The following is a 27,903-nucleotide window of genomic DNA, read 5'->3' as shown; positions in this document are numbered from 1 at the left end:
AATAAGGAAGTTGGTACTAATCTGAACCTCCTGAGAGTTCTTCTCAGATTAAAGCAATAAAATGAAAATCCAGAAAGATTTGGAAAAATAAGAGACATAATTACTTACTTTCCCCCCTTAATCATGTAGAAGGAAGATCTGGATATTGTGTGTGAGAGGTTCACCACAAGTAAACTACAGACTTTTGAGGATTTAGCCAGTATTTCTACCTATGGCTTTCGGGGTGAGGTAAGCTATAACTTATTTTTTCAAATGTATAAAAATGACCTCCTGTGGTAACATCACTTCTCAACAGAGGCAAATGAAATTTAATACTTTGTGCTTGTTCAATACATATTAATTTGAATAAATTAAGCTTTCTAGGATAGAGAATTTTTCAGAAATACTTGATATTCTGCTTTATTTACAGAGGTACTGGGTATCATGTGTCTCTTTATAGAAGCCCCTAACAACACCTATGAAGTTTTATTAAAAAATCAAATCTGAATCTGATCAAAAGGGCTGGAGAGATGGCTCAGAGGTTAAGAGCACTCCTTGCTCTTCCAAAGGTCCTGAGTTCAATTCCCAGCAACCACATGGTAGCTCACAACCATCTATAATGAGATCTTCTGCCTTCTTCTGGTTTGAAAATATAGGGGACATTTAGGAAAGATAAAGTGAACAGTACTGGATTAGAAAACTGCATATAATAGACTGTCCTCCCGGAAGCTGCACAGGAATAAAGAGCAGAGAAGGGCACGAGCCTGGAAACTAGAAGAGAACTGAGGTTTCAAAAGCCTGTGTGAGGCTCAGACTCTTTCTGCTTGAGGATCAGGAAGTAGCTCTCAGATGCTTGTCCACACTTTGCTTGCCTGCCAGCTGCCTGTGTGCTGATGATGAACTAAACCCTCTGAAACTGTAAGCAAACCCCCAGCTTTCTTTTGTAAGAGTTACAATAGATCAGTGGCTAAGACACATATATGTTTTATTTAATTAAATTAAAAGGCAACTATGAGCAATTCTCTTTGGGCAATTTAAGTCAAACCAGTATAGTCTCAAGTGCCCTCTTGCTGACAGTGACCCCAAAATTGTTCGTAGTAGACAGTCTTTACAAGGTTTACCTTGCAGCTGCTTCTGGGCAGGTGGTAGGAAGGCAGTTTTACCTATGCTGCAGCTCTATGTGTCAGTTTCCAAGCCCCTGGCCTCCTGAGTCCTTAGTCTATCTTTGGAGTTATTGTTTACTGTAATTAGACAGAGGGTATATGTTGGGGAATGTCTTTGTGCCAGGAATGCTCTTCTTCCTCCCAATAGCCCCACAACGTAGACTTACCATTTCCCCAATTCACGTGATGAAGCTGACACTGGAAGTGTAAGAAGCTGATAGTGACAGTGCAGATGTGGGTGTAGGCACTCTGGCCCCAGGGTCTATGCTCCTGCCTACTTCTGACGCAGCAGGGCTATCTGCTGGGCTGTGTCATTGGACCTTGTTTTTCCTGAAAATACATAAGATTGTCTCCTGTGATCAGGTCTCAGCTTATACAGCTCTCCAAATCATTTACATTTTAAATGTATTTATGTTTTGAACCAGGTCTTCTGTAGCCCTGCTTGGTCTTGAACTCCTCATGTCGCTGAGGCTGGTCTTAAGCTCCTGATCCTCCTGCCTTTACCTCCAGAATATTGGGATTAAAGGTCTATATTATGACACCCAGCTCAATTTTATAACTCAAATTATACAAGCCAAGCTGGATGCAATGGTACATGCTTATAATACCCATGCTTAGGAGGCTGAGACAGGAGTATTGAGAGTTTAAAACCAGCCAGGCCTACATAGTGAGTCAGGCCAGCTTGGCTACAGACACAGAGAGAGGGATAGATTACATAAACCAGGGAAGCCTGGCTCTGACCAAGAAACCTCTAAGCCTGAAGCATGTTGCCTTTTTTGTTCATTTGTTTTTGAGATGGAACCAAGCTCCTTGGCTGATCTCAAACTCCTGGGTTCTGATGATCCACTGCCTCAGCCACCCAAGCAGAGTCATGCTCCATTTATTGAGCTGAAACTGCCTCAGGTGTTTAGATGTTGCACTCACCCATCATAGCAATTTTAAATTCATATTTTTTAATGTAATTGTTCTATGAAGCAGCAGTTTTTTTCTTGTTGTTTTGTTTTGTTTTTTAATTTATTATGTGTATAATGTTCTGCCCACATGTGTGCCTGCACTCCAGAAGAGGGCACCAGATCTCATAGATGGTTGTGAGCCACCATGTGGTTGCTGGGAATTGAACTCAGGACCTTTGGAAGAAGCCAGTGCTCTTAACCTGTGAGCCATCTCTCCAGGCCTCTATGAAGCAGCTTTGGGAGATCCGAAGGCACATTTTTAAGCTCTCAGGAGATACAGCACTGAAACTGTATTAAATACTTCTGCTGTCATTTGGATCTGGAGTATTCCCCAGAGGCCGATGCACTGAAAGTTTGTTGTTATTGGAAAACTATTAAAGCTAAGTGTAGGCCTGGTGGGTGGTTTCCAGGACGTGGGGTGTGCTCTTTAAGGGACAGGGAAACCCTTCCTGCTCTTTTCTCTTTGACCTCTGTGGATGTGAGGTGTGAGTGGCTTTGGTCTCTACAAACTCCACACCAGAACAAGATTCTTCAACACAGGACCAAAAGTATCAGGACCAGCTGGGTGTGATGGCACACACCTTTGATCCCAGCACTCAGGAGGCAGAGGCAGGAGGATCTCTGTTAGTTTGAGGCCAGCCTAGTGTACAAAGGGAGTCCAGGACAGCCATGGTTCTGATAAACAGAGAAACCCTGTCTCAAAAAGCCAAAAAAGAAAAAAAAAGTATCAGGACTGACTATCGAGTGGGGCTTGTAAAACCAAGAAGCCCGTTGTTTATAAGTTGGTCACCTGGTGTATTGTTGCAGTAGTGGAAAATTGTTGGGCACAGCCTATGGTACCAGCACGAGATACAGTTGCTGTTAAGTTAACATAGGAAGTTTTGGTGTGATTCCTTTTGGGGCTTTTAATATGTGCTCTGCCTTGTTAGGTCTTTTTCTTAAAATATCATCAGATTGTTCATTTTGCCACATTAATGTAGCTTAAGAGAGACAAGTTAGATAACCTTTGCCTTTGATGAAGCAACAGTGAATTTTTCTTACTTCTGGTTTTCTTTACTCCATAGGCTTTGGCAAGCATAAGCCATGTGGCCCATGTTACTATTACAACCAAAACAGCTGATGGGAAATGTGCATACAGGTTTGTGATAATAATTTTTGTATCCTCCCTAAACATAAGTGTTACTTTGTTGGTATTGTTAAGCTATTAATTAATTCATCCACAGGGATAATCATGAACGAAATGGTACTCTTTACTTCATGGCTTTTTTTAAAAATGTAAGTCAATGTACCTTCTGGGTGTAGATGTTTTGACTGCACTCATGTCTGTGTACCACCTGTATGTCTGGTGCCCTGGAGACCAGAAGAAGGTGTGGGATCTGTTGGGACTGGAGGTCCAGATGACTGCAAGCTGTCATGAGGGTTCTGGGAATAGAATACAGGTCCTCTGGAAGTTTCCAGGTCTTGAGTTGTGCTCTTTAAGGGTAGTGAACCCCTTCCTGTTCCTTTTTTTCCTTGGCCTCTGTCCTCTGCTGGAAGAGCAGCTAGTATTTTTAACAGCTGAGCCATCTCCAGCCCTGCTTGATGGCTTCTTAAGAGAGAAGTTGTAACATACTACAAGCATCCAGGAAGGTGTCTATTGCTCACAGGCTAGTAAGTAATAGCAGCTGCTCATGTCATTTCTGCCCTTTTACCCTTTGGTGGGGTAGCACTTTGGGCTGATTACTGGTCTGTGGCTGGCATGCTGAGGAGTCACAGTTCATTTGCTAGCCCCTGAGCTTCTGGTTCCCTTTAGCCTGTGCCTGCTTTGTTGTTGTGGTGGTGGTGGTGGTGGTGAGCTGGCTTGCTTTCCAGGGAGTGGCTGCTCCTGGCTGTTGTGCTGACAGTTTCCAGAGATTGGGAAATGTTCCTGGGACAGAGCAAACATAGGATTCAAGAAATCAAAAATCATGCTTTTGTTTTCATAAGCAGTGGCTGACACCTACTGCAGACTAGTAGTAGTATCTAATGAATGCAGAAAGAAGAAAGAAAAGCAAGAAGACAGTGCATTTTAAGCGTGCTGGTTGTTTGTGAATTAAAACAGGACAATTCTGTGTCCTCAGTGTTCTTCAGAAGAGTAATGTGAAATGTAGAGGAGAAGAGTTCTTCTGTATATGCAGGGCTGGTATCCGGGGTCTTGACTCTGTGAATTCTGGGTGGGCTAATTGGAGGGTTACAAACTGGATAAACAAGTTTTTTGTAAGTAGCCAGAGCTGTGGGTCCTATTTCATGACCTCTGGTTTTGTGTTATGCCCTACCTGGGGCTTCGAGTGGCTCTCTTCTGTGGCAGGATGAAATCCAGAGGAATCATCTTGACACACTGTGCCTTCCTGTGTTGGATAGTTTTATGACATGCTAACATTGTAATGGTTAAAATGAGATGTCAGGCAACAGATATGATATGGAGAAGTTTATTGTATGAACAAGGGAAAGCAGGGAAGTGAGAGGGGCACCCCAGAGAGGGAGGAGGGAGACAGAGACAGGATGAAGAAGAGAGAAGCAAGAGAGAGGAAAGAGAAGAGCAAGAGGGAAGGGGCGGGGGGAGGTGGGTTTGCCCTTTTTTTTTTTTTTAAAGATTTATTTATTTATCATGTATACAGTGCTCTGCCTGCTTATTTACCTGCACACCAGAAGAGAGCACCAGATCACATTATAGACGGTTGTGAGCCACCATGTGGTTGCTGGGAATTGAACTCAGGACCTCTGCAAGAGCAGTCAGTGCTCTTAACTACTGAGCCATCTCTCCAGCCTGGGTTTTTGCTTTTTATAATCCTGGGAAGGGGCACACCTAGTGGCAGGCAGGTAATGCCATCATAGGTTGTTAGGCAGACTGGGGGCAGTATGCTAACAAATGTCATTTAAGAGGAAGGAACCTCAACTAAGCAAATGCTTTCAAGGGGCTGGAGAGATGGCTTGATGGTTGGGAGTACTGGCTGTTCTTCCAGCGGATCCAGCACTTACATGGTAGCTCATAACAGTCAGTAAGTCCAGCTCCAGGTGATCTGACCATCTCACACAGACAAGGCAGGCAAAACACCAATGCACATAAAATAAAAATAAATACATCTTTAAAGAAAAAGAAAATGCTTCCATAAGATCTGGCTGTAAGGCATTTTCTTAATGATTATAGGGAGGGCCCAGCCCTGGCACAGCCATATCCACTGGTGAGAGTCATGAAGCCAGCACAGCTGCTTGGCACAGCTCCAACAAAGCAGAGCAGATTGCTGCACTGCTGTCCTTCTATCTGTAACTTTCAGGTTTTGGTCTCTGTATGTTGCATTCTTAGGGACTTTCTGCATTATGATCCATTTTATGTCTTTTCCTGAAAAAAAAAATATGTCTGAATCTTTTTAGGAAAATCCTAAAATTATCTTTATCTGGCCCCTATAGTCTTCCTTATGCCCTGGAGGTCATTAAGTAGAGATGAGCGGGAAGCTAGGTGAGGCCATCACTCCCGGAATCTTCCTGGAGTATCTGCCCCTGAGCTAACTCAAAGAGCATAATTGGTACAAGGTAAGCAGAGACAATTGACAAACTCTAGCTGGACAGGAGAATAGGTTACAGTTTTAAGATCTCTTTTTATTATAGGCTTAGAGCTTTTTGAAAATATAGTTTAAAGGTAGGAGGTCATACAGGAATCATCCCTGGAGGAATAGAACTCAATAAATAAGATAGATTGACTTTTTTTTTTTAATGGGTTTTTGAGACAGGGTCTCTCTGTGTAGCCTTGGCTGTCCTAGACTCGCTTTGTAGGCCAGGCTGGCCCCAAACTCACAGCAATCCACCTGCCTCTGCCTCCCGAGGCCTGGAATCCAAGGCCTGTGCCACTACCACCCAGCCCTTCTTTCTTTTCTTTTTTCTTTTTTTATGAAAATAAATTGACTTAACTTTTCCTACTTTATAGCATAGAAGATAAAATATATAATAAAAGAAATTAGGTATTCATATTTTCTATTCATAAAAAGACCAGTTCAGATATTTTCTGTTTGTCTAGAGTCCTCCACAAAGCTCATTGTTTCACTGCTTCTGTCATGGATTTTTGCTTTGGATGGTGGATAAGTGCATAAAATGTGTTCCATACTGAAGGTGTAGAGTTTAATGTGAAACTCCACAGATCCGTTTCTCAGTGCCTGTTCTAACTATAGAGAAGTTCATTGAGCTGTATGGACTTTGGGCCTGGTTAATTTTGGTGTATAATATTTTTATTTATTTGCAAGCTTTTTAAAAAAAATAATGAAGTTTGTCATTTAAAATGTGGACTATTAATGTATTTGTCATTTTTATGTAGCTCAGGAACGTGCAAGGCATTTCCAGTGTTAGGGTTCTGCATGCCACTATGCCTATACTTTGATTTTTGTTTTTATGCTTTGGCTAAGCATCTTGTTAGATACTAATAACTTTTATGTTTTCTGACTAGAGCAAGTTACTCAGATGGAAAGCTGCAAGCCCCTCCTAAGCCATGTGCAGGCAACCAGGGTACGCAGATAACGGTAAGAGCAGCACATGGGAGTACAGCTGCTGACACAGCTTAGTGAGAATGCTGAAGAAAAACTAAAATGGCCTCTGAGTTTCTGGTGTAAGAACCAAATAAATTTTAATTGTAATAGAAGCCCCAACATACTTACAATATATCTTGTAAGCTTCTAAGCATGAAAAATGATTATTGGGTTTTCTGGCATGGCAGTCTTTGTAGGGGCTGGCATGGTAGAAATCAGTGCCTGAGGAGTTGGCATTGCAAAAATGTTATGGTTGACTCCAAAAGACATGTCAGAGTCCCAGTCATACATTTCAGTGCTTGTGAGTCCACGGTCACGTCACTTAACATCTCAGAACTTCAGTTTTCTAATGTCTCCAGTGGAAAAAAGATTGCCTACCCATCTGCCCCAGAGGGTCTTGGGTAGGCCATGTGAGTGCTATTAGTCAAGAGGAGACCCATCATGCATCCTTATCATAGCATCTCAGTGTCTTTCCAGTATGAGGTCCCCATAAAGTACCTCACTGTCATGTCACCCCTGACCCAAGCCACAGCATATCTGGAAGGCGAAGGCAATCCTAACCTTTCCAAGTCTAGGGCATGATAGGTAGGCAGGAAGCAGAAACAAACATGTGCTTCACAGTGCTGGCTGGAGGGAGCCTTAGCTGCATACAAAGTGTGATTGCTAGGAACTCCAAATATCTCCAAAGTTTTATGATTGTCTTTAGTTTGAAAAACATCTCTGGGGGCACCTGCTCTTCCGAAGGTTCTGAGTTCAATTCCCAGCAACCACATGGTGGCTTACAACCATCTGTAATGTCATGTGATGCCCTCTTCTGGCCTGTGGGTGTGCATGCAGGCAGAATACTGTATACATAATAAATAAATAAATAAATAAATCTTTAAAAAAAAAAAAAGGAAAGAAAAACATCTCTGAAATGGTAGTGATTGTTTGTGGACTTACATTCATGCCTTACTAAACTGTCTCCTCTCTTGGGAAAATGTCCTCATATTTCTAGTCCTTCGTATTTTTAGCAAATAGCATGTCATACGGCCGGCCCTCATTATCTATTTGAGAAGTCAATGTATGTGGGATGCAGGGAAAATACCTTTAATTTTTTTGCTGATGCTACCTTATCCTGTCCCCTTCCTGAGTCAGGACTTAGAACAGTTCTGCTGGTGCTGGTGCTGGATCCACTACCTTAAGATCTAATTTAAGGTAGACAGTGCAAAGCTTTCTACATATATCTGTTAATTTACAAGGCAAATCAATCTTTCTTCAGGTGGAAGACCTTTTCTACAACATAATCACAAGGAGGAAAGCTTTAAAAAATCCAAGTGAAGAGTATGGGAAAATTTTGGAAGTTGTTGGCAGGTACCGTCAAAAATCTGGGAGTGGGTCCTTGAGCTCTGCCATTGAAGGCATTCCAGGGCTTATAAATAGAGAATACTTGAAAGCTAGGTGCAGGCAGCAAGGCTGGCCTGTGTGCTGTTAGTTTGCTCAGCAGTCCTGAGTGTTGACTCATCTTGCCAGGGCACAGTTGGCCTCTTTTGGTGGGGTTCTTAGCTGGCAGATGAAGCAAACTGATCTTAGCTACCCTGAGCCAAAAAGAAGTCACTGCACTGTTGCTCACTGGGGCAGGGTGACTCTGGAGCTCTTCCTGTTGTTTTCTTCTGCCTCTGCTTTGAAGCCCTTTCCTGGGCAGTGCTATGATTAGCATTCCTGGGATCCATGATTCTGTGCCCACAGCTCTGAGGGGACTTGTTGGTTAGCAGTTTTTACTTAGTATGCCTTGAGAGGGATGGATAAAAGGAGTTTCCCAAAGCAACTTGCAAGCTGTAAGCAGAAGAGGATTCAGCAGGCAAAAGCAGAATCCTGTCAGAAAAGTAAGCATCGTCCATTGCAACAATGGCTGCAGCAGGCCTTGAACCACATGTCTGAATCCTAATAGTGATTTGTGTCAACTGACTTTGAGTATTTCTAAAATATATTTGTCCATATAGGAACAGGCTTATATAATTAGCTCCCCTAAACCCTTTCCATTCCCACTAGTAAAATTGTATAAATCAGTGTCAAAAATAGTCTCACTGGCTGTTTTGGTTCTAAGTGTGGTAAGGTGGAAAATTGGTATTTAACCTTTCTTCAGTTCATAGGGTTAGTGAGTAGGGGAATGACAGAGTCAGCCTCAGAAGGGCTGTGGGGACACTGGGTTAGCACCCAGCAGCCAGGGACAGCAGTGAGAAGACAGGTGTGCTGAGGCTGTAGGAGGATCAAGTACAGAGGTTAAATCGAGGCTTAAGATGTCCTGGTGGCAGCCTAGGCCTTCTGTGGTCATGAACAATGTGACCTCACAGGTCCATGCCATGCTGAGACCCTGTCAACAGCTTGTACCCTGTTCTCTTTGACTCGGTCACATTTGGAGGTGTGATCTTTATGAATCTCTGTTGCTTTGTTTTCTTGTGGGTAATATAGATTATAATAAGGTATTTTGTTTTGCACATCTTTGCTAAAAATCACTTTTTTCTTATATGTCTACCAGTTTATTTAGTTAAAAGTAGATCTCTGAATTTATTGTGCATTTGGCTACCCTCTGCTTATCTTTTCCTTTTCCAGGTACTCAATACACAATTCAGGCATTAGTTTCTCAGTTAAGAAAGTAAGTCATGATTTTTTTTTTAAAGATACTTATTTTGGGGGGCTGGTGAGATGGCTCAGCAGTTAAGAACACTATCTGTTCTTGCAGAGGTCCTGAGTTCAATTCCCAGCAACCACATGGTGGCTCACAACCATCTATAATGTGATATAATGCCCTCTTCTGACATATAGCTGTACATGTAAATAGAGAATTCATATATAATAAATAAATAAAATCTTTTTAAAAAATACTCATTTTTGTTTTATGTGTGCAAATATTTTGTCTGCGTGTATGTCTGTGCCTGCCAGGGCCAGAAGAGGCTATCAGGTCGCCTGGAGCTGGAGTGACAGATGGGTGTGAGTGCCATGTGGGTTCTGGGAAACGAACTTGGGGCCTCTGCTACAGCAGCAGCCAGTGTTCTTAGTGGCTGACTCATGTCTTCAGTCCCAAAGTTATGGTTTTAGAAAGGCAGTTTTTTATGAGGAAAGAAAAGTAGTAAATTTCTAAGAAAAACACTTGTTAATTCTCAGGGCCATCAGTCAAGTCACCACGCTGTCTGTTGTTTTTCAGCAAGGTGAGACAGTGTCTGATATCAGAACACTACCCAATGCCACAACCGTGGACAACATCCGCTCCATCTTTGGAAATGCTGTTAGTCGGTATGTCTTCCATGCTCCTTCCCTTCCTTTGTCAACCCATTGTGTTATTTTGATTGTTGAGTCAATGGATGCTGTAGAGTTAGCTTGTCTCCATCCTTCCTGTTAGTTGACATCATCACTGCTTCATAGTGAGTGTCCCTGAGAGTACTTTGCCTCAGGCATGCTGTGCTTATAGAATTCTGTCGCCCTCAGATGTTCTTATTCGGTAAGAGTTTAAATTTACTTGTCATTCAATATTGATTAATTGCCTTTCTTATTTTAAGTTTTGTGTCAGAAGTTTGAGATGTAAAGCTGAATGAATGAGACAAGCTTTCTCTGTGTAGCCTTGGCTGTCCTGGAGAAATTTTCTGTTCTTAAAGACTAGATTTGCAGGTGTTACCAGTCCTTCATTATCAAAAAAGGCCCAAGAGAAGAATTTGCTTATATTATGAGATCCTCTTGTGCTCCCTCTGTTTGTATAACCCACCATTTCCAGGTTCCTTGCTAGGAATTCCTGATTCCCACTTCACAGAGCCCCAAAGGCCTATGCCATACCCCAGGGAGCAATATTAAGATTCTTCTGGTGCCAGGCACACATACATGCTCACAACTTAGATGGCGCCAGCAGGATCTGTCATCACTTTCCCCAAGGTCTCAAAAGCATTAGCACTGTCCTTATACTCAAGTTCTGCTCCAAGGACAAACTCTTCATTCTTTGAGTCAAACCAAAAGAACATGTATTCTTCCTACCTAAGTGTAAATGAGTGACAGAAGGGAGAAAGGTGGGCAGCTGGGAAGCAGGCACTGCGTGGAGAGACGGAATACCGGAGAAGTCGGGTAAGTTAGATTGTAGCTGAGAGACTGCCCCAGCAGAAGGCCAAACAGCTTTAGATTACATAGATGTCTTAATCAGACCTCAGGCGGGATCAGCAAAAGCCCCACAATAAAATATATTAATGCTGTAAAAAAAAAAAAAAAGTATCACTTGTGAATCTAGCTGTTTTATCAGTCTAGTGAAATACTTAGGAAGAAGTGAATAGTGTTTGGGGGATTTTGGTATTGATTAAGAAAAAAATTGGGGACCTGGAGAGATGGCTCAGCAGCTTAGAGCCTGTGTTACCCTTGCATAGGACCCAGGCTTTGTTCCCAGCACCTGCACCGTGTCTCACAACCATCCATAACTCCAGTTCCAGGGATCCAACACTCTCTTCTAAATTCCATGGGCACCAGGCACGTGCATAGTGCACGTACATACATATCAAATAAATAAAAAACACTCATACATATAAAATAAATAAACATCATTAAAAAATATAAATGAGTTAATTTTAACAGCTGTACTCCTAGAGCAAAGGAAGATCTCTGTATTCTACAGGGCAACTTTTCAGAGCTTTTGACAAGGTTTTAAGCCTGAACACTACTTGTCATGGAATCCCCAGGGGCTGTGAGAGATTAGACATCATCCCTAGAGAGCATTTCCAGAAGCAGATTTCTAGTCTGGCCTCCTGAGACATTGGAGGAAGAAAGGGTTTGTGAGTCAGTATGTAGGCTGCACTGTCCCCATCCCCACCCCCACCCCCGGGACTCAGAGAGCATGGCACTAGGGAAAGTGCCCCTGTCTGAGCAGCACAGCCTGGAGAGCCCTATGCTGCAGTAGGAGCAAGCAGTGAGCGCCTGGAATGAGTCTTGCTCTCACAGGACTCTAGTTGGAAGGGAATAAATCATTATGCCGTTCATTAGCAGGTTGTGCTGATGTCTCAAAAAACAAAACAAAGAAACAGCAAAAACAGACCAGGACATGAAAGGGAAGTCTCTGGAGACAGTGAAGAATGTGAAGGCTACTAGGAACTAACTAGCCGCCGATAGGTTCATTCTGAAAGCTTGGGAAGAAATAAGTGTTGCTTTTCAGAGAGGCAGGCTCTTGTTTACCTGTCCTCACAATAAACACCCTTGGGAACCCACTACTGTGCTGGTCAGTGTTGGAAGGCTTCAGGGCGGCAGAGGTGAGTCTGGGGCCTTAAAGCTCTGGGATGTAGTTATGAATACAGAGTAAGGATTGCGACCTTAGACTTGTCATCCTTCCCAGTGCCCAGTGCTCGGCACCAGTGCAGGTGTGAGGATAGAGGATGGGTGGACAGACAGATGGTGCCTACACTCACAGGGCCTCAGCTGAACCTAGGGTCAGCTCTTTTTTGGTTGGTTTGGTTTGGTTTTGGCAAAGTTGGTTTATGGGAAGGAGCCCTGTTTTTTACTATTGTGATTCTTTATGACGTGTAAGATTTCTGTGCTTTCAAAAGTCTACAATTTTCTCTTTTCTAAACAGAGAACTGATAGAAGTTGGGTGTGAGGATAAAACTCTGGCTTTCACGATGAAGGGCTATGTCTCCAATGCAAACTACTCAGTGAAGAAGTGCATTTTCCTGCTCTTCATCAATCGTAAGTGAGAGAGAACCAAGTGTCCCCACAGAGCCATATGGACTCATGGGAGACTTCATGGTAGAGTGTGGCCGATTAGGAAGCATCTGTGGTGTTTACCGTGCACTGGCACAGTCTGCTCTTTACCTTGAGCTGTGTAGGCCGAACGTCTTCCTCATGTGCTGGCGTCACAGCCTTTACACGCAGGCCTGGGGCTGCTGTTCCTCATTGTCCAGCAGAAAACCAGGACTTGGGCATGGGCATTGTCGCTAAAGCTGAACCCGGAGGCCCTGGAGAATGTTTTTAAAGAATGAAATTTATGCTACTTAGGACAGTTCTAGAAGTCAAAGAAGAAATTAAATTAGCTTGAAATTCTCTCCCAGTTTTTGTCTCTCTGATGAACTATTATTTACAGGATTCTTATTAAGTATTGTTTGACTTTTGGATTTGTGCAGCTTAATTGTACATTGCAAGCCTTTGATGACGCTAGAGTAACAACCCTGCCCCAGCAGTCTGAACTCAGTCTGAACTCAGATACAAGAAGGATTTTTCCACGCATTTGACTTTTATATTCTTCAAAGTTCTTTTTTTTTTCCCCTAGCAAAATTGGAGTTTCCTAAGAATCAATGTTTAATAAAGATTTAAGATGGGTATTGAGGGAATTTATTTTTGGATTTATTTATTTTACATGCATGAATGCTTTGCCTCCATGTATGCTTGTGCACCATGTGCATGCCTGATGCCTTTGGAGGCAAAAAGTGGTTGGATCCCCTGGAACAAGAGTTAAGGATGGTTGTGAACCAGCATGTGGGTGCTAGGAACTGACCGGGGGTCCTCTGCAGGAACAAGTGCTCGTAACTACTGAGCTACTTCTGTAGCCCAAGGCTATGGGCTTCTTTAAAAAGAGAGTCGCCTTTTACAGGTTTGTTTGTTTTTGTTCTGGCATAGATGTATTTTTTCTTGATTTGCATACGAAGTAAAAGGTTTCATGGCATTTTCACACATACTTCTTGTCCACCCTCAGCTCCCCTCCCGTGCCCACCTGTGCCTAGTAGTTCCCTTTCCGTTTTCACGTCACAGTATTCTATCCCATGCCACATGTATCTTCCTAGGTCTAGGTTAACTCATTTAATATAATTTCCAGTTCAATTAATTTTTCTGCAAACTTGATGATTTCATTTTTCTTTATGACAGTAAAATTCCATTGTGTATAAGGACCACATTTTCATTATCCACTTACCTGGTGATAAGCGTCTAGGCTTATTCTATCTCCTTGCTGTTGTGGGTAGTGCAGCAGCATGCATGAATGTGCAAGTGTTCCTGTGGTATATTACAGGTCCTTCTCCATTATTGAAAAGCATTTCATCATAAATCTAGTTTTTATTTTCTTTTGTTTCCTGTTGCAAATTGTATATTTTCTTCCTTTTTTTTTTAAGCAGTAAGTGGCTATAAATGTCTCAAATTATACATCGCTAAACAAATTCTTTGTGTGTGTGTGTGTGTGTGTGTGCGTGCACGACACACACACACACACACACACACGGGAGTGCAGTGCTTGTGGAAGCCAGAAGAGAGTATTGGATCCCCTAGAATTGGGTTTTCAGGTGGCTGTGAGCTGCCTGATGTGGGTCCTGTGTAAGAGCCCCAGCAGGAGCTCGCTGCTGAGACGCCTCTCTCGCCCCCGAGTCATGCATGTTTTGGTCTTTTGTGGTTTGCTTTGGTTTGGTTTTGGTTTCTGGAGACAGGGTTTCTCTGTATAACAGCTTAGCTGTCCTAGAACTTGCTTTTTAGTCCAAGCTGCCCTGGAACTCACAGAGATCTGCCTGCCTTTGCCTCTCAAGTGCCTGGATTAAAGGCCTATGCCACTACAACAGCTGTTCAGAGCAACCCAGGAGCAGTTAGGAGAGGCCAACCACTGTTAGACAAGTTCTGTTAGTGTCATTTTATTAGCAACCATCTTTCCTACCTTTTTAAGAGATAGTAAGCCTAATAGATAAATAAGGCTTGCCACATGTAAGGCCTAGGAACAGCATTTTCATTACTTTCATTCTAAGCATAAGAATAGCAAGCAGCATTGGAGGACAGTGTGAATAAGGCTCAACAGGTAAAGACACGTGTCAGTAGGCCTGATGGCCTGAGTTCAGGGTCTAGGACCCACATGGAAGGAGAAGAGAACTGATTCCTGCAAGTTGTTGTCCTCTGACCTCCACATGTTCCCCTCCAAAAGGAATAACTGCTTTATATCACACATTGACTACAGAGCAGACAAGCAAAAATCAGCTAGGTATCATTTGACTGGCCTGTTCATATTTCCGATGGGCCCATGGACCATAGTTGGCATTAACAGTGGCCAGTTTGTTCATAATGGCAAAAGAGGCTAGCCTCCTATCCTGTCCTACTGTGTCTGTACAGGGACAAAAGTCACTGTGATAGCTTGCCTCACTTTCGTAGACTTCAGAAGATTTGCTCCATCTGTCTTCATGTCAGGTTCACCGCCTGTGTGGTCAGGACATGAGTTACAGAGTACAGTGTAACATCATTGAAGGGGCTGTGGACATGGTGATTACTCAAAGAATAACCATCTTCTCATGATAGAAATCATCACTCTTGTTAGAAATACAAAGATGGGACACATCCTTGGCTGCCAGTTCATAGGATAGCAGTTCATTAAGCTATTCTTTAAAATCTGGCTCAGGAGAAAGGAGAGCTAGGGTTTTTTGTTTTTGTTTTTGTTTTTGTTTTTTTAATAGATCTTCCTTTGTCTTTACTCTTAACTTGAGCCTTTATCTATACTCTCTAAGCCTGGGTCATTTAAATTACCTTAACTATGCACTGAACTGTTTGTACTGCCTGAAATGCTAGAAGCTTGTCTTTTACCTGGAACCCTTCTATTGGATCCCCGTAGACAAAGTTAGAGCTCTCTCATTTCCCCAGCTCTGTTTAGTGCTGGATACTTGGGCTGCAATTAGTCTATTCACCACTATGGTATCTCTCAGGATTTGGCATGTGTGATTGGCAGCTTTGTCTTTGTGCATTAAAGTGTCTGAGAGCCGCTGAGGGCAAAGCTGTGCATGGGTTCATGGGGGAGAGGGAGGTGCAATTGGACACCTTCTCATCTTTTCTGCTGGTGAGATGAGAGGAAGAACCCCACACCTGTAGTGACATGGTGGAAAGTGGTAACAGATAAAGCGGCACTTGTCCTTGGGCATCTGGTAAGGCTGTACCTGTAACCGCATGCTGAAGGACAGTTTTGATCTGGTAACTCTCCTTTGGTTTTTTTCAGACCGTCTGGTAGAATCAGCTGCTTTGAGAAAAGCCATAGAAACTGTATATGCAGCGTATTTGCCCAAAAACACACACCCGTTCCTGTACCTCAGGTAATTAATACCAGACTCCTCAGTGCTCTGTGGAAGAGAAAGCCTGTGAGTAGTCAGCCAGGGTGGGTCCTGGGCACTGCTGCTGAAAGGATGCCCTGTCCCTCCCCACAGGAAGATGGCCCAGTTCTCAGCAGGGGGTCTTTGTCCTTCTACTGATGTCATGAAACAATATCTTGCCCTCTGGGGAGGTTTTAAACAGTTTAAAAGATTTTTTTATTTGTTTATTTAATTGAGAAAGAGTGTGTGTTCATGTGCGAGTGAGCCTAGTACATGGAACACATGTGGAAGTCAGAAGACACATTTTTGGAGTAGTTTTTCTCCTTTCATCATTACATGGAATCTGGTTGCAGGCCTGTGTGGTAACCATTACCTTTCCCTACTTGCCTTCTTGTAGGGTACTTGTCTCAGGTTGGCAGATACCCAGTGGTTGACTGAAGTAATTAGCAGTCATGTTTCAATTATCACACACAGTTTAGGACTTGCCTTCTTTAGACCAAACCCCACACAGTTAGGATCTCTTTTTTGTTTCTTGTTCTGCTTGTCTGAAAAACCCTCTTTAAAAACCAGCACAGGAAAAAAAAAAAAAAAAAAAAAAAAAAAGGATGGTAGTAGTAATGCATGTTTTTAATGCCAGCACTCGGGAGGCAGAGGCAGAAAGATATCTGTGAATTGGAGGCCAGCCTAGTCTACAGAACAAGTCCCAGGACAACCAAGGCCACATATAGAAACCCTGTCTCAAAAACAAAAGCAGAACAAAACAAAACAAAAAACCACCAGCAGAAAGAATGACCACTATCTTTGTAACAAGGCTACACGAGGGTCTGCTTCGTACTGAAGATTTTCAGGTTTGAAACTGTAGCCTTCTGGCAGAAACTATGTTTGAAAGATAATTATTCTCAGCTTAGCTTTCTAGAATACTCCTATAAATCCAATGTTTTGGAGAATTTTAAGTTCCCCGCCAGAATAGCAAGAACCTGTCTCAAAAAAAGAAAGTTTTCTTTGTTCTGATCTCACTAAAATGAAGAATAAAATCGTGTTTCACAGTGGATTTTAGATGAGGTCAGGCATGTTCATACTGTTATGGCCATGGACTAAAGTGGTTGACCCCATCATGTGTTTTGTTGCGGGTAATAAATCTGTAATGTCATCAGCTTGTTCTGTCTTTGCATTAGGCAGGATTGGAGCTTGAAATTATGCACAGAACAAGGAAAGTTTAATGAAAAATTACAAGTTACCAGGAGGTTGAATAGTAACAGATGAGTGACTAGAAAAACAGGTGCAGAGAGCAGCCACCCCACCCCCCTTGGTGTGTGTGAGAGATATTAATAGAGCCTCCTGCCATTCCATTCCTCACCACCCTTGTGCTGAGATAAGGCCCTGACCAAGCTTTCTGCACCAGGGAGAAGTGAGTGAGGCACTCCTCATCACCTCACTGAGGAATTGCTGTGAGTTGTACTGCCCACAGGAAGAAACAGCGTGCCTCTGGCCTTGTGTGCAAGTCTCACAGACTTACTCCCAAAACTGGCTCAGAAAGCTTGTCCTGTTATATCTGTAGTGCCCTCTACTGACAGAGCTTTATATTACAGAGCTCCGTTATTAGCAAGCCATGAGAGGTGGACTTTGCAGCAGGAATAAGAGCTCTGAGTTGACTAGAAAGGGTTGTAGTTTTAATCCTGAAAAATGGGGGAAGGGAGCACAGTTTGATAGTTACTGTATCTTTATTTTATTTTATTTTATTTTATTTTTTGGTTTTTCGAGACAGGGTTTCTCTGTGTAACCTTAGCTGTCCTGGACTAGCTTTGTAGACCAGGCTGGCCTTGAACTCAAAGCAATCCGCCTGCCTCTGCCTCCTGAATGCTGGGATTAAAGGCGTGCGCTGCCATGCCTGGCGTTACTGTATCTTAAAAGGTAAGAAAACATTCAGAAAAGCTGGCCTCTTGTCACAGTCACATTATCCAGCAGTTCTAGAGTGCTGTCAGCTGACATGTATTAACTACTACACACATGCAAGATGCCTTTATAGATTTAGTTTTCACTGTAAATCTGTGCAGTGAGGAGAGCTGTTGTGTCCAGTTTATAAATGAAACTAAGGCCAAGAAAGGTGATGCACGTCCCTGAAAGCCACACAGCTGAATATCAGAGACGGCAGTCAGTCTCTGACTTGATCTTGAGGTTTGAGGCTGTGAGACCATAGTGATTTGCCCCTCCATGTTGTCTAGCCATCACATAAATGCCACGTGTAGATTTCCCATCTCTTGTGGTCACTCTCTCTCTCTCTTCATGCTAGTTTGGAAATCAGTCCTCAGAATGTGGATGTCAATGTGCACCCCACCAAGCATGAAGTTCACTTTCTGCATGAGGAGAGTATCCTGGAACGTGTGCAACAGCACATTGAAGGCAAGCTACTGGGCTCCAATTCATCCAGAATGTATTTCACCCAGGTGAGGGCATCTACCTACGCTGTCTCCCTGGGCCTTTGATGCTTTGAAATGTGTTCCACCTCATGAAAACTCAGGGCTTTTTTTTTTTTTTTTTTTTGTAACTTTGAATTGTCTTTATACTGCTTTGAGGCTTTATTTCTGTAGCATTTTTCTCTGGGATTTATGTGTTTGAGTGTGTGTGTGTGTGCTCCTTTCACATGTTTGTGGGTCATGCATCCACACATATGTATGCAGAGGCCAGAGCAGGTGTTGAATCTCCTTGTTGCTTCAAGACTGGCTTTCCCTCAGCTGATGCTCTCTGAGCGAGGCTGACTGGCAAATGAGCTCTTGGGATCTTTGTGTCCACCCCAGTGGTTGGGTAATAGATGCTGTAGCCAGGCTTTTCTTGAGTGTTGGGCATTTGAACCAGGGCCTCATGGCAGATTGTTCTGACCACTGAGTCAGCGTCTCCTGGATTTTGATTGTCTTCTAAGAAAAGTGTTCCCTTTTGAATAGAGCTGATACTTGGTTTCAATTTTTATGCATATTTCTAAGCACAGATAAAATTAAATGTACATATACTGTTACCCAGCTTTAACAATGTCTGCATTCTGCCCTACTGCTTTTATCTATTCCTGTCTTACTTAGGGAAGAGAAAAGTACATCTTTTTTTTTTTTTTTTTTTTTTTTTTGGTTTTTCGAGACAGGGTTTCTCTGTGTAGCCTTGGCCATCCTGGACTCACTTTGTAGACCAGGCTGGCCTCGTACTCACAGTGATCCACCTGCCTCTGCCTCCCGAGTACTGGGATTAAAGGCGTGCGCCACCACGCCCGGCTGAGAAAAGTATATCTTAAAGCACATTTTTAGGGAGGCAGAGGCAGGTGGATCTCAGTGAGTTTGAGGACAGCCTGGTCTACAAAGAAAATTCAGGACAGCCAAGGCTACACAGAGAAACACTATCTCAAAAGCAACAACAAAAGCAACAACATTTTAGACATTCATTTCTTCCTTAGTACTTCATTATACATATAGAAAGTTTCTTATATAACCATAATATAAATATGACACCTAATGGAATAGCAATAACATCATTTACTATCGAATCTTATTTAAATGTCTTTATTATCCAGAGAGTCTCTTTAATACTAGCTGTGTTCAGTGAAGTTCTGGTCATAATATTTGGTTGTTACATTTTGGAGACGGGGATTTGTAGCCTACACTGGTCTTGAATTTGCTTGTACAATAGAACCTCGTGCCTCTGCCTCACAAGAGTTGGGATTCCAGGCGTGTGCCATTAGGCCTACCTTCCTTCAGGTCTCTTCAGGTCCTTCTGAATTAGGCAAAGCCAGTCCCTTTTGTTTACTTCTGGGGGTGCATACACATCCTGCGGCAAGTGTGTGGCAATCAGAAGGCAACTTTGAGGAGTCGGCTCGTTCCTTCTAGCATGTGACTTCTGACAGGCGTGGGCTGTCAGACTTAGGGGCAGACACTTTCCCATAGCCATCTTGCCAGCCCCAGCTTCTTCTTTTTTGAGAATTGCTTCTCTGGGTTTACTGTAGCATAATGTACATTTGGGTTATTGACTGGTTGTTTCTTTGTGCTGTTATTTCATTCTCTCCAGTCATCTATATTGTCTTTGAGTTGGAAATCTAGAGGCATAACTATATTAAGACACAAAAACATTCTTTTGCCTAGATAGTTTTTCTTGTAAATTTTGTTCATTCTAGTGTGATTACTCAACAACAACAAAAAATCCAAATTATCACTCCCTAGTTTTCTATAGTGCCAGTGGCTCTCTCTAATAATGCTGGAAATTCTTATACTCCAGTCCACGAGGTGATTACCAATGTTATAAACTATGGCACAGTAGACATACATAGAGCGTAGCCTTAGAAGCATGTTGAGCACATATGTAGTTCAGTGCTGCGAAGTACATTCACGTTATTGTTGACCGGGCTCAGAACTTCCTGAATCACAACCTACAGTCAGTTCGCCAAATAACTGTCACCCTGCCCTTCCCATTCGTTTTACACCAGCAATTCTTCATCTGAAGACGTCCTTTGTTAGGTTCATTCATGTGTCCATCTTACACATTTTGGTGGTGAGGAGGCAAATACTGGGCTCGCTTCTGCTGTGGGTGTATGGGGTGAAGCCAAAGTTTCCCTGTGAGAAGCAGCTGAAGGGTGAGGGAGAACACACAGTGAAACTTGAACAGTGAGTGGTAAGTCCTTGGCCCACAGCAGGAGTACACTGGGATGAAATCCAGGATGGTGGCATCAGAATCATCCCCTGCTGGACTTTGTTCCTATCGTTCTGTCTCTGTGGGATGTGAGGACAATCTGGCTGTGTCATGTCACCCCATTAATCACCAGCTGACCTGGGTGGCTAGGCAGGTGTCCCCTTCCTCTCTATGCGCGTCCCTCTCAAACCTTCCCAAATAGAAGAGAACCTGGAGGAGGCAGATCTTCAGTCAAGAGTATACAAATAGCTGCACCCCTGCTAGACCCTCCAAACGAGCGCTCCTTCTGTCCCCTTCATTCTGCTGTGGACCCTGAAGCTCAGGAGACTGCTGAACATTTTGCCTTCCTCTTGAGGAAGATATAAACGTGTCACCCTTCACCACAGTGGGTCTTAACCAGTTCAGTAGAGTTTTCTGGATCTCTCACGTGTCCTTCTGCAGTGTGGAAGTTGTAGCATAATCGTGAACTATGGAACAGGTGTGGGGATGGTTTATACCAATAATACATTAATGAAAAATAAAAACAGCATTAAAAAATTAAATAAACAAGCTGGGCATGGTGGCACATGCCCGTAATCCCAGCATTCAGAGAGGCAGAGTCAGGGATAGGCAAATGTATGTGAGTTCCAGGCCAGCCTGGTCTACAAACTGAGTCCAGGACAGCCAAGGCTACACAGAAACCCTGTCTTGAAAAAACAAAAAATGAATGAATGATTTTTTTTTAAAAGGTTGCCCTCCATGATATACTTACTGGTGTCTGCATTCGCTGATGATCATTAATCAGTTATTGTATTTATAAATTTTACCATTTTATCATCTTGTCCTGTATTAATTGACTGTAAATTTTCTGCATAGAACTTCCTCTCATTTGTTAGATCTATCCTTCCCTCCCAACTTTTCTTTTCTTGGTACTTACCACAGCATTTTGTAGACATTTGTCTTTTTCCCATTTTCTTGTTCTGTTGAAATCCCTTTATTTTCTTGACTCAGTTCTATTAAGCTTCTAAGTCCTCTGTGTGTGTAAGATGTTTTGGGTAGCCTTGTCCTTCTTTTCCAGCCGCTGCTGGATTGGTTATTTCTTCAGGGTGCTCCAGTTCATGTCAGTCGAGTTGGCATTTGGTAACTAGAACCTGGGACCTGGGGTTTGCACTGCTCCTGGGTAGTCATTAATTTTTAGACTCCAGTGGACAAAGTAAAGGAAGCAAGTGTACTTAGAAGCAGAATTCCGAGGCTGTAGCTTTAATGGTAGTGCTTGTTTAGGGCATTGAGTGGCCTGGGGTCAGGTCCCTGGCAAGCAGGTGGTTGTTGTTGCTGTTGTTTTCAAGACAGGGTTTCTCTGTGTAGCCTTGACTCTCCTGGACTCACTTTGTAGACCAGGCTGGCCTCAAACTCATAGCAATCCACCTGCCTCTGCCTCCAGTGTGCTGGGATTAAAGGCGTGCGCCACCACGCCCGGTGACAAACAGATTTTAAAAACACAGTAGAATCGTAGTTTCCAGGGAACAGAGACTTGAGTGTGAGTTTTGAGAGGTGAAAAGTTGTGGAGATAGATTCATAGTTGTCTGAATGTACTCACTGCCATGGAATTGTAGCTTTAAAATAGTTTAAAATGGTATGTTTTATGCTGTGTATGTTTTATTGTAAAAAATAAAATAGTATCTTTCTATAGTAGGAAATAGACAAAATATAAGAACTTCATTTTTCATCTCAACCTAATTTTAAGATTATAAGAACTTTGCTTAATTTTTGAATTTTATACTTATGAATGTTTTATACTCCTTTAATGAAATGTGATTCTGTACTAGCAGTTCTGAGACATAACTCCATCAGGCTCTGGCGTCTTCCTTTACTACTCTTCTTTTTAGGGATCCAGACGCTTATGTGCTAAAATCCGCCCCTTTCTGCTCTCTTCTCTTTTGAAATAGACCTTGCTTCCAGGACTTTCTGGGCCTTCTGGGGAAGCAGTTAAACCCACAAGTGTGGCTTCCTCATCTGCTAGTGGAAGTGGCGACAAGGTGTACGCTTACCAGATGGTTCGAACAGACTCCCGGGACCAGAAGCTTGATGCCTTTCTCCAGCCTTTGAGCAAGGTTCTGCCCAGCCAGCCCCAGGGCCCTGTCCAAGGGGACAGGACAGAGGGCTCTCCTGAAGAAGCTGTGCAGAAGGATGAGGAGATGCTTGAGCTCCCAGTCCCTGCTGAGGCAGCTGCTGAGAGTCAGACCTCGGAGAGGGACGCAGTAAAAGGGCCTTCAGAAGCAGCGCAGAAAGCAGCACCCACTTCCAGTCCGGGCAGCTCCAGGTAGGGCCTATCTCTTTACTAAAACTGGCTTCTAGCAGGTTCTCCACAAATCAGTTGCACCTTCTCTGACTGGACTGGGGCAGTGCTGTGGCCTTGTGCACACTCCCATGGTTTCCCATGGGATTTCTGTGATCATCCACAGCTGCTGCTGGTCCTTCCAGAAACAGCCCTGTTTACAGGATTCCCTGAAGTGTACAAGCTTATGGGGTTGGTGAGAGGAGACATAGAAAGAAAACTGACTTTAGCCTCGAGCATTTCTAGTGTATGCTCTACGAGTTCTCCAAGACAGTCCCAGTGAGGCTCGTGAGGTGGCTGTGCTTCATTTCACAAGCTAGTACTGACCCTAGTGCTCAATTTAAAATCGCCTCCCGAGATGCATGCTCTCTTAGAGGTGCCATCAAGAGCTCTGGCTCTGTTTGTTTGTTTGTTTGTTTTTTTGGTTTTTTTTGTTTTTTTTTTTTTTTTGAGACAGGGTTTCTTTGTGTAGCCTTGGCTGTCCTGGACTCGATTTGTAGACCAGGCTGGCCTTGAACTCACAGCAATCCACCAGCCTCTGCCTCCCAAGTGCTGGGATTAAAGGTATGCGCCACCACGCTGGACCTTTGGCTGTTTCTTAACAATTAGACTTTGAGGAGCTCAGTTCTGCCTCCGACTTGTAAATGAGATGTAGGCCGTACCTGCCTACCTGCCTGCTGTCATGCTTCCTGCCATGATGACCGTGGACTGACCTGAAGTGTAGGCAAGCCCCTAATGAAATGCTTTCTTTTGTAAGTTGCCTTGGTCATGATGTTTCCTCATACCCAGAGGAAAGGAACAAGACAGAAAGCCTTTGGTAAGAGACACCATGTGAGGTGAGATGTGAGTGACTAGAGCCCAGAGTCTCTTGGGCTGAGGAACATCAAGGGCACAAGCAGGAAGCAGGTGACAGCTATCACCCTATGTATAATGGGAAGCCGTGCACAGGCTTCAGCAGGAGGAATATGACCCTATTTTTGCTTTAAAAGTTTTTGACTGTTCTGTGATACTTAGTTCCCTAAGTGATGAACAAATGGAAAATTTTCCTGGCAGCGTAAGAACATTAAAAAATATATATAAAGTACCATGCTTGAAAAATACCTATATCGTTTAATCTCTGGAAAACCTTCCTTAGAAGCTGCCTTGCTAGGACAACGAAGAACTGATCCAACTGGAGTTAGGTATCATGTTCAAGCACAATGTTCTGCTGGGCCTGTTACAGGCTTTTGAAACCTCACAGCCCACTCCCAGTGGCACACTTCTTCCAATAAGGCCATATCTCCTCATTTCCCCAACAGTTCTGCTAGCTATTCAGATATGTGCGCCTGTGAGGTCCATTCTCATTCAGACCGCCACTTGTCCATTCAGACAAGAGACCCCTCTCCTCGTGCGTTCCCATCAGTCTATGTGGCCTTGTATTTTCTTCCTAGCATCCACTACTATTAAAAATCTTTTTCTTGAACCAGGCGTGGTGGCACACACCTTTAATCCCAATACTCGGGAGGCAGAGGCAGACAGATCTCTGTGAGTTCAAGGCCAGCCTAGTCTACAGAGTAAGTTCCAGTATAGCCAGGGCTACACGACCCTGTCTTGAAAAGCAAAATCAAAACAATAATAACAACATCTTTTTCTGGGGCTAGAGATTACTCAACAGTTAAGAGCACTGGCTGCTCTTACAGATGACCCAGGTTTGATTCCTAATACCTTGAACATAGTGAGTCACAGCTGTCTGTAACTCCACTCTTAGGGACTCCAATGCCCTCTTCTGCCCTCTACAGGCACCAGAAAATACACATGGTATACAGACATACATGCAGGCAAAGCAGCCATACACATAAAATAAACATTTAAAAATTTATTTTAAAAATATTTTCTTTTGCTAACTTTCCCAATAGAAAGTAAACATGTGTTCCCTAATGTGTTCGCTGCTGTATGTAGTTGGCACATGTCAGTGTCGGATGGGTGGGTGGACAGACGGACAGACGGATGGATCGAGGAATGATGCATGAATGAATGAGGCTTCACAAGGCCAGTTTACTTGCTCAAAGCCCTAGAGATCGGAGGGCTGTTAGATACGTAGTGTGCCACAGGACAGCAGCTGTCCAGCCACAGCACGGCTGTGTGGAAGTGGCCACTGGCACAGAGAAGCTGCTCCTTTCTCCGAAGTACAGCACATACATTTGCTAAGTTAAATAAAATAAAAATAAAACAAAGAATAATGACCTGTCAGTTCTTTCTCTTCATTACAGAAAGAGACATCGGGAGGATTCTGATGTGGAGATGATGGAAAGTAATTCCCAGAAGGAAATGACAGCTGCCTGTTACCCCCGGAGAAGGATCATTAACCTCACCAGTGTTCTGAGTCTCCAGGAAGAAATTAATGAGCGGGGCCATGAGAGTACGTGAGTGCTGAGGTCTGCGTGGCACTCAGGGTTTTGCAAACACAGGAAGCACTCACGCTGTCAGGCAGGCATTGCCACATGCTGCATGGACAAGCTGCTTTCCCTAGCAGAAGACAGTTCTAAGAGGAAGAGAGGAGAGGACAATGGTCATTGTCCTAATGTCTACTTTATTTCTGTTTTTGCTAAAAGCAACATCATGAATGAGCAGCAAAATCCTCATCTTACCAGATGGGGTGTGCTTAGCTGAGGGCTGGCAGGTCTTCCCGATGGCTGGAGTTCACACTCTGGACTTCATTTTCACTGTGTGACCTCACTCTGGCTTAGCTGTTCTGTGCCTGACACTGAGTTATCCTAGATCACCAGGCCGACTAGAAGTAACTAATAAGGCACTTGTTAAGAGGATGGGCTATTTCTACATCCTCAGAAATAGCTTGTGAGAGTAGTTGGGTGTCAAACCTCATCCTGGTCCCTGTTACTAGAAAACTAGCTAAAGTCTTAGAATTGGGTGGAGGACAGCCATTAAGTAGATGTGTGCAGAGGCTGGCCCTCCCTGCCATGCTGCCCACACTTTACAAGGTACTAATGTTTCAAGTGTGAGCATCATGCAGGCTCAAAGCAAAATGAGTAACAATCTAGATGATCATAATTTATATTTTATAATACTGAAATTAATTTATTTTCATTTTTTCTGCATTTATATCTTTCTGTGTATGTGAGACTTTTTGGTTTTTCAAGATAGGGTTTCTCTGTAGCCCTGGCTATCCTTTAACTCACTCTGTAGACCAGGCTGGCCTCACACTCAGAGACCCCACCTGTCTCTGCCTCCTGAGTGCTGAAATTAAAAACATCTGCCACCACTGCTTGGCTAGCACGTGCATGTCCACGCACACATGCGTATGCATGCGTGCGTGTGTGCGATGTATGTGCCACAGGACACAGGTGGAGGTCAGAGGACAACTTTTAAGAGTTGGTTTTCTTTCTCTACCATGTGGGTCTCATGGACAAACTCGGGTTGTCAAGCCTGGTGGCAAGTGCTTTTGCCCATGGAGCCATGCTGCAGGCTTTGAGATTTATTCATGATAAATGAAAACAGAAGTCCTGCGAGAAAGGGCCCTGTGCTGAAGAGGCTGACATGGAGTTGGCTCTGCCGCCGCCTAGGTCTTCCTCCACTAGCTGGAGGTGCTTACAGAGGCCATGAGTGTAAGGGGTCACATGCTCGACCTCTCCAGTGGGTCGTTATTCTAGATGATTTCATGTTCTCCAGCCTTAAAGATGCTCACTTCCACCCACACAGAGTGTGTGTGTGTGTGTGTGTGTGTGTGTGTGTGTGTGTGTGTGTGTGTGTGTGTGTTGCTGCTGCTTATCCATATATGAAGAAGGCAAGCCTCGCTAGGGGCCTGAGCAGTGAAAACCCACGAGCACATCAGCAGCTGCAACAAGCTGGGTTTTGTTTTCTCAAAACTCACTTTTACTTTTTAAAATTCCAGGTTGATGATGTTCTTTCTTGGGGTATTGAAGGTCGTATGCTCTTATGACTTCTACTCTTGAAAATTCAGCCTTGGAGCGTATATTTGATATTCATGTATGCCATCTTTTCCTTCTGAGTTCATCTCAGTGCTCTTTGTCTTCCACTCCCCATAACTCCTACGTATAGTTGGGAGGGAGTGTTTTGTTTGTTTGGGGGTTTTGTCTGCATTTCCTAGATCTGAGTATTGACAATTTTCATCTTTCTAGGATACTGTTGAGTATTTTCAGACGTTAGCTCCATATCCCCTTCTTGTTTTGTTTTTTCACACTGCATAAGCTGTCCTTGTGTCTTTTCTTTCTGGGCAGCATTGTGAGAATTTCTTAAGGTCCACTGACAGTGTGTTGTCTGTTGCCTGTTGTTGTTCCTGTTGTAATCAGTTCTCAGTGTTAAGAAGCCCTACTCAGCCTAACTTCCCCTTGACATTCGCAGTAGTGTTTTCCTGTTAACTGTAGCTGAATTTTTCCAGCATTCTCACTGGATTCATATTCTTTCTGGTGTCTCCAGTCTCCAGGCCATTGCAGGTCTTCTGTGCTTGTTTCTGGACTCTGAAACTTGGTTCCCTGTGTCTCTTTTATAATCTCAGTCTCTCTCCCTGTCCCCCGCCCCCGCTCCTAGTACTTTATCTTGGGGAATCACTTAAGCATGTTTAACTCAAAGTCTCTATTAGTGTTCTGAGGCAATCCATCTTTCTCCATAGCAGAGGCATCTACCGTGTGGGGCTTGGAGTGAGAAGAGGTGTTTAGGAGTTCATTACTGTCACAATTTTGTTTGTTTGTTTTCTAGCTCTCCGAGAGATGCTCCGTAACCATTCCTTTGTGGGCTGTGTGAATCCTCAGTGGGCCTTGGCACAGCACCAGACCAAGCTGTACCTCCTCAACACTACCAAGCTTAGGTAAATCTATGTGTGAAAGCAGCAGAGTTACCAGAAGAGGGGTCTCTGGGGACAGGCACCAGTGCTGGAGGGTGGGGGTGGAGGAGCAGGTGAGGTGGCTGCAAAGGATATAGCCTTGAGAGTGACAGATGAGAGTTCAAATCCAGGTTTGACCTTTTCCTATTTGCATGATAGGAATTTCTTTTCTATTCAGTATCTCATGCATCTAACCTATAAATAGGATAGTAAGACTAAATTTGTAGGGATAAATGACGTGAGAAGCTTAGCCCTTGCCTTGGCACTCAGTAAACACTGGCTGAAGACCAGTGTCGAGGGCTTCCTGCTGTTAGAGATCTGATGTCTCTCATGTGTACCAGGGTTGCAGGCAGGCAAGACCAGGAAGCCCATTCCTCTCGCCTGGTGTTGGGAATGCAGCAAAGGCTTATGTGTTGAAGTTA

At 43.5% G+C, this 27,903-nt stretch overlaps 1 protein-coding gene across 1 annotated transcript in view; it reads left to right on the top strand.

Moving 5' to 3' along the window:
- The window catches only part of Mlh1 (mutL homolog 1), a 43,094-nt gene that overhangs the window by 8,680 nt on the left and 6,511 nt on the right, over positions 1-27,903 (top strand). The window contains exons 3-14 of the mRNA XM_051140077.1: positions 130-228; positions 3,160-3,233; positions 6,549-6,621; positions 7,889-7,980; positions 9,220-9,262; positions 9,812-9,900; positions 12,203-12,315; positions 15,578-15,671; positions 17,959-18,112; positions 22,256-22,629; positions 24,894-25,042; positions 27,358-27,466. Of these exons, the coding sequence (XP_050996034.1) occupies positions 130-228; positions 3,160-3,233; positions 6,549-6,621; positions 7,889-7,980; positions 9,220-9,262; positions 9,812-9,900; positions 12,203-12,315; positions 15,578-15,671; positions 17,959-18,112; positions 22,256-22,629; positions 24,894-25,042; positions 27,358-27,466 (1,463 nt within the window). The remainder of the gene's footprint in view (positions 1-129; positions 229-3,159; positions 3,234-6,548; positions 6,622-7,888; positions 7,981-9,219; positions 9,263-9,811; positions 9,901-12,202; positions 12,316-15,577; positions 15,672-17,958; positions 18,113-22,255; positions 22,630-24,893; positions 25,043-27,357; positions 27,467-27,903) is intronic.

Source organism: Acomys russatus, chromosome 32, assembly GCF_903995435.1.
Source record: "Acomys russatus chromosome 32, mAcoRus1.1, whole genome shotgun sequence".
NCBI classification, from domain to species: domain Eukaryota; kingdom Metazoa; phylum Chordata; class Mammalia; order Rodentia; family Muridae; genus Acomys; species Acomys russatus.
The sequence above is the reverse complement of the archived record's forward strand: the minus strand, read 5'-3'. Positions and strand labels throughout refer to the sequence as shown.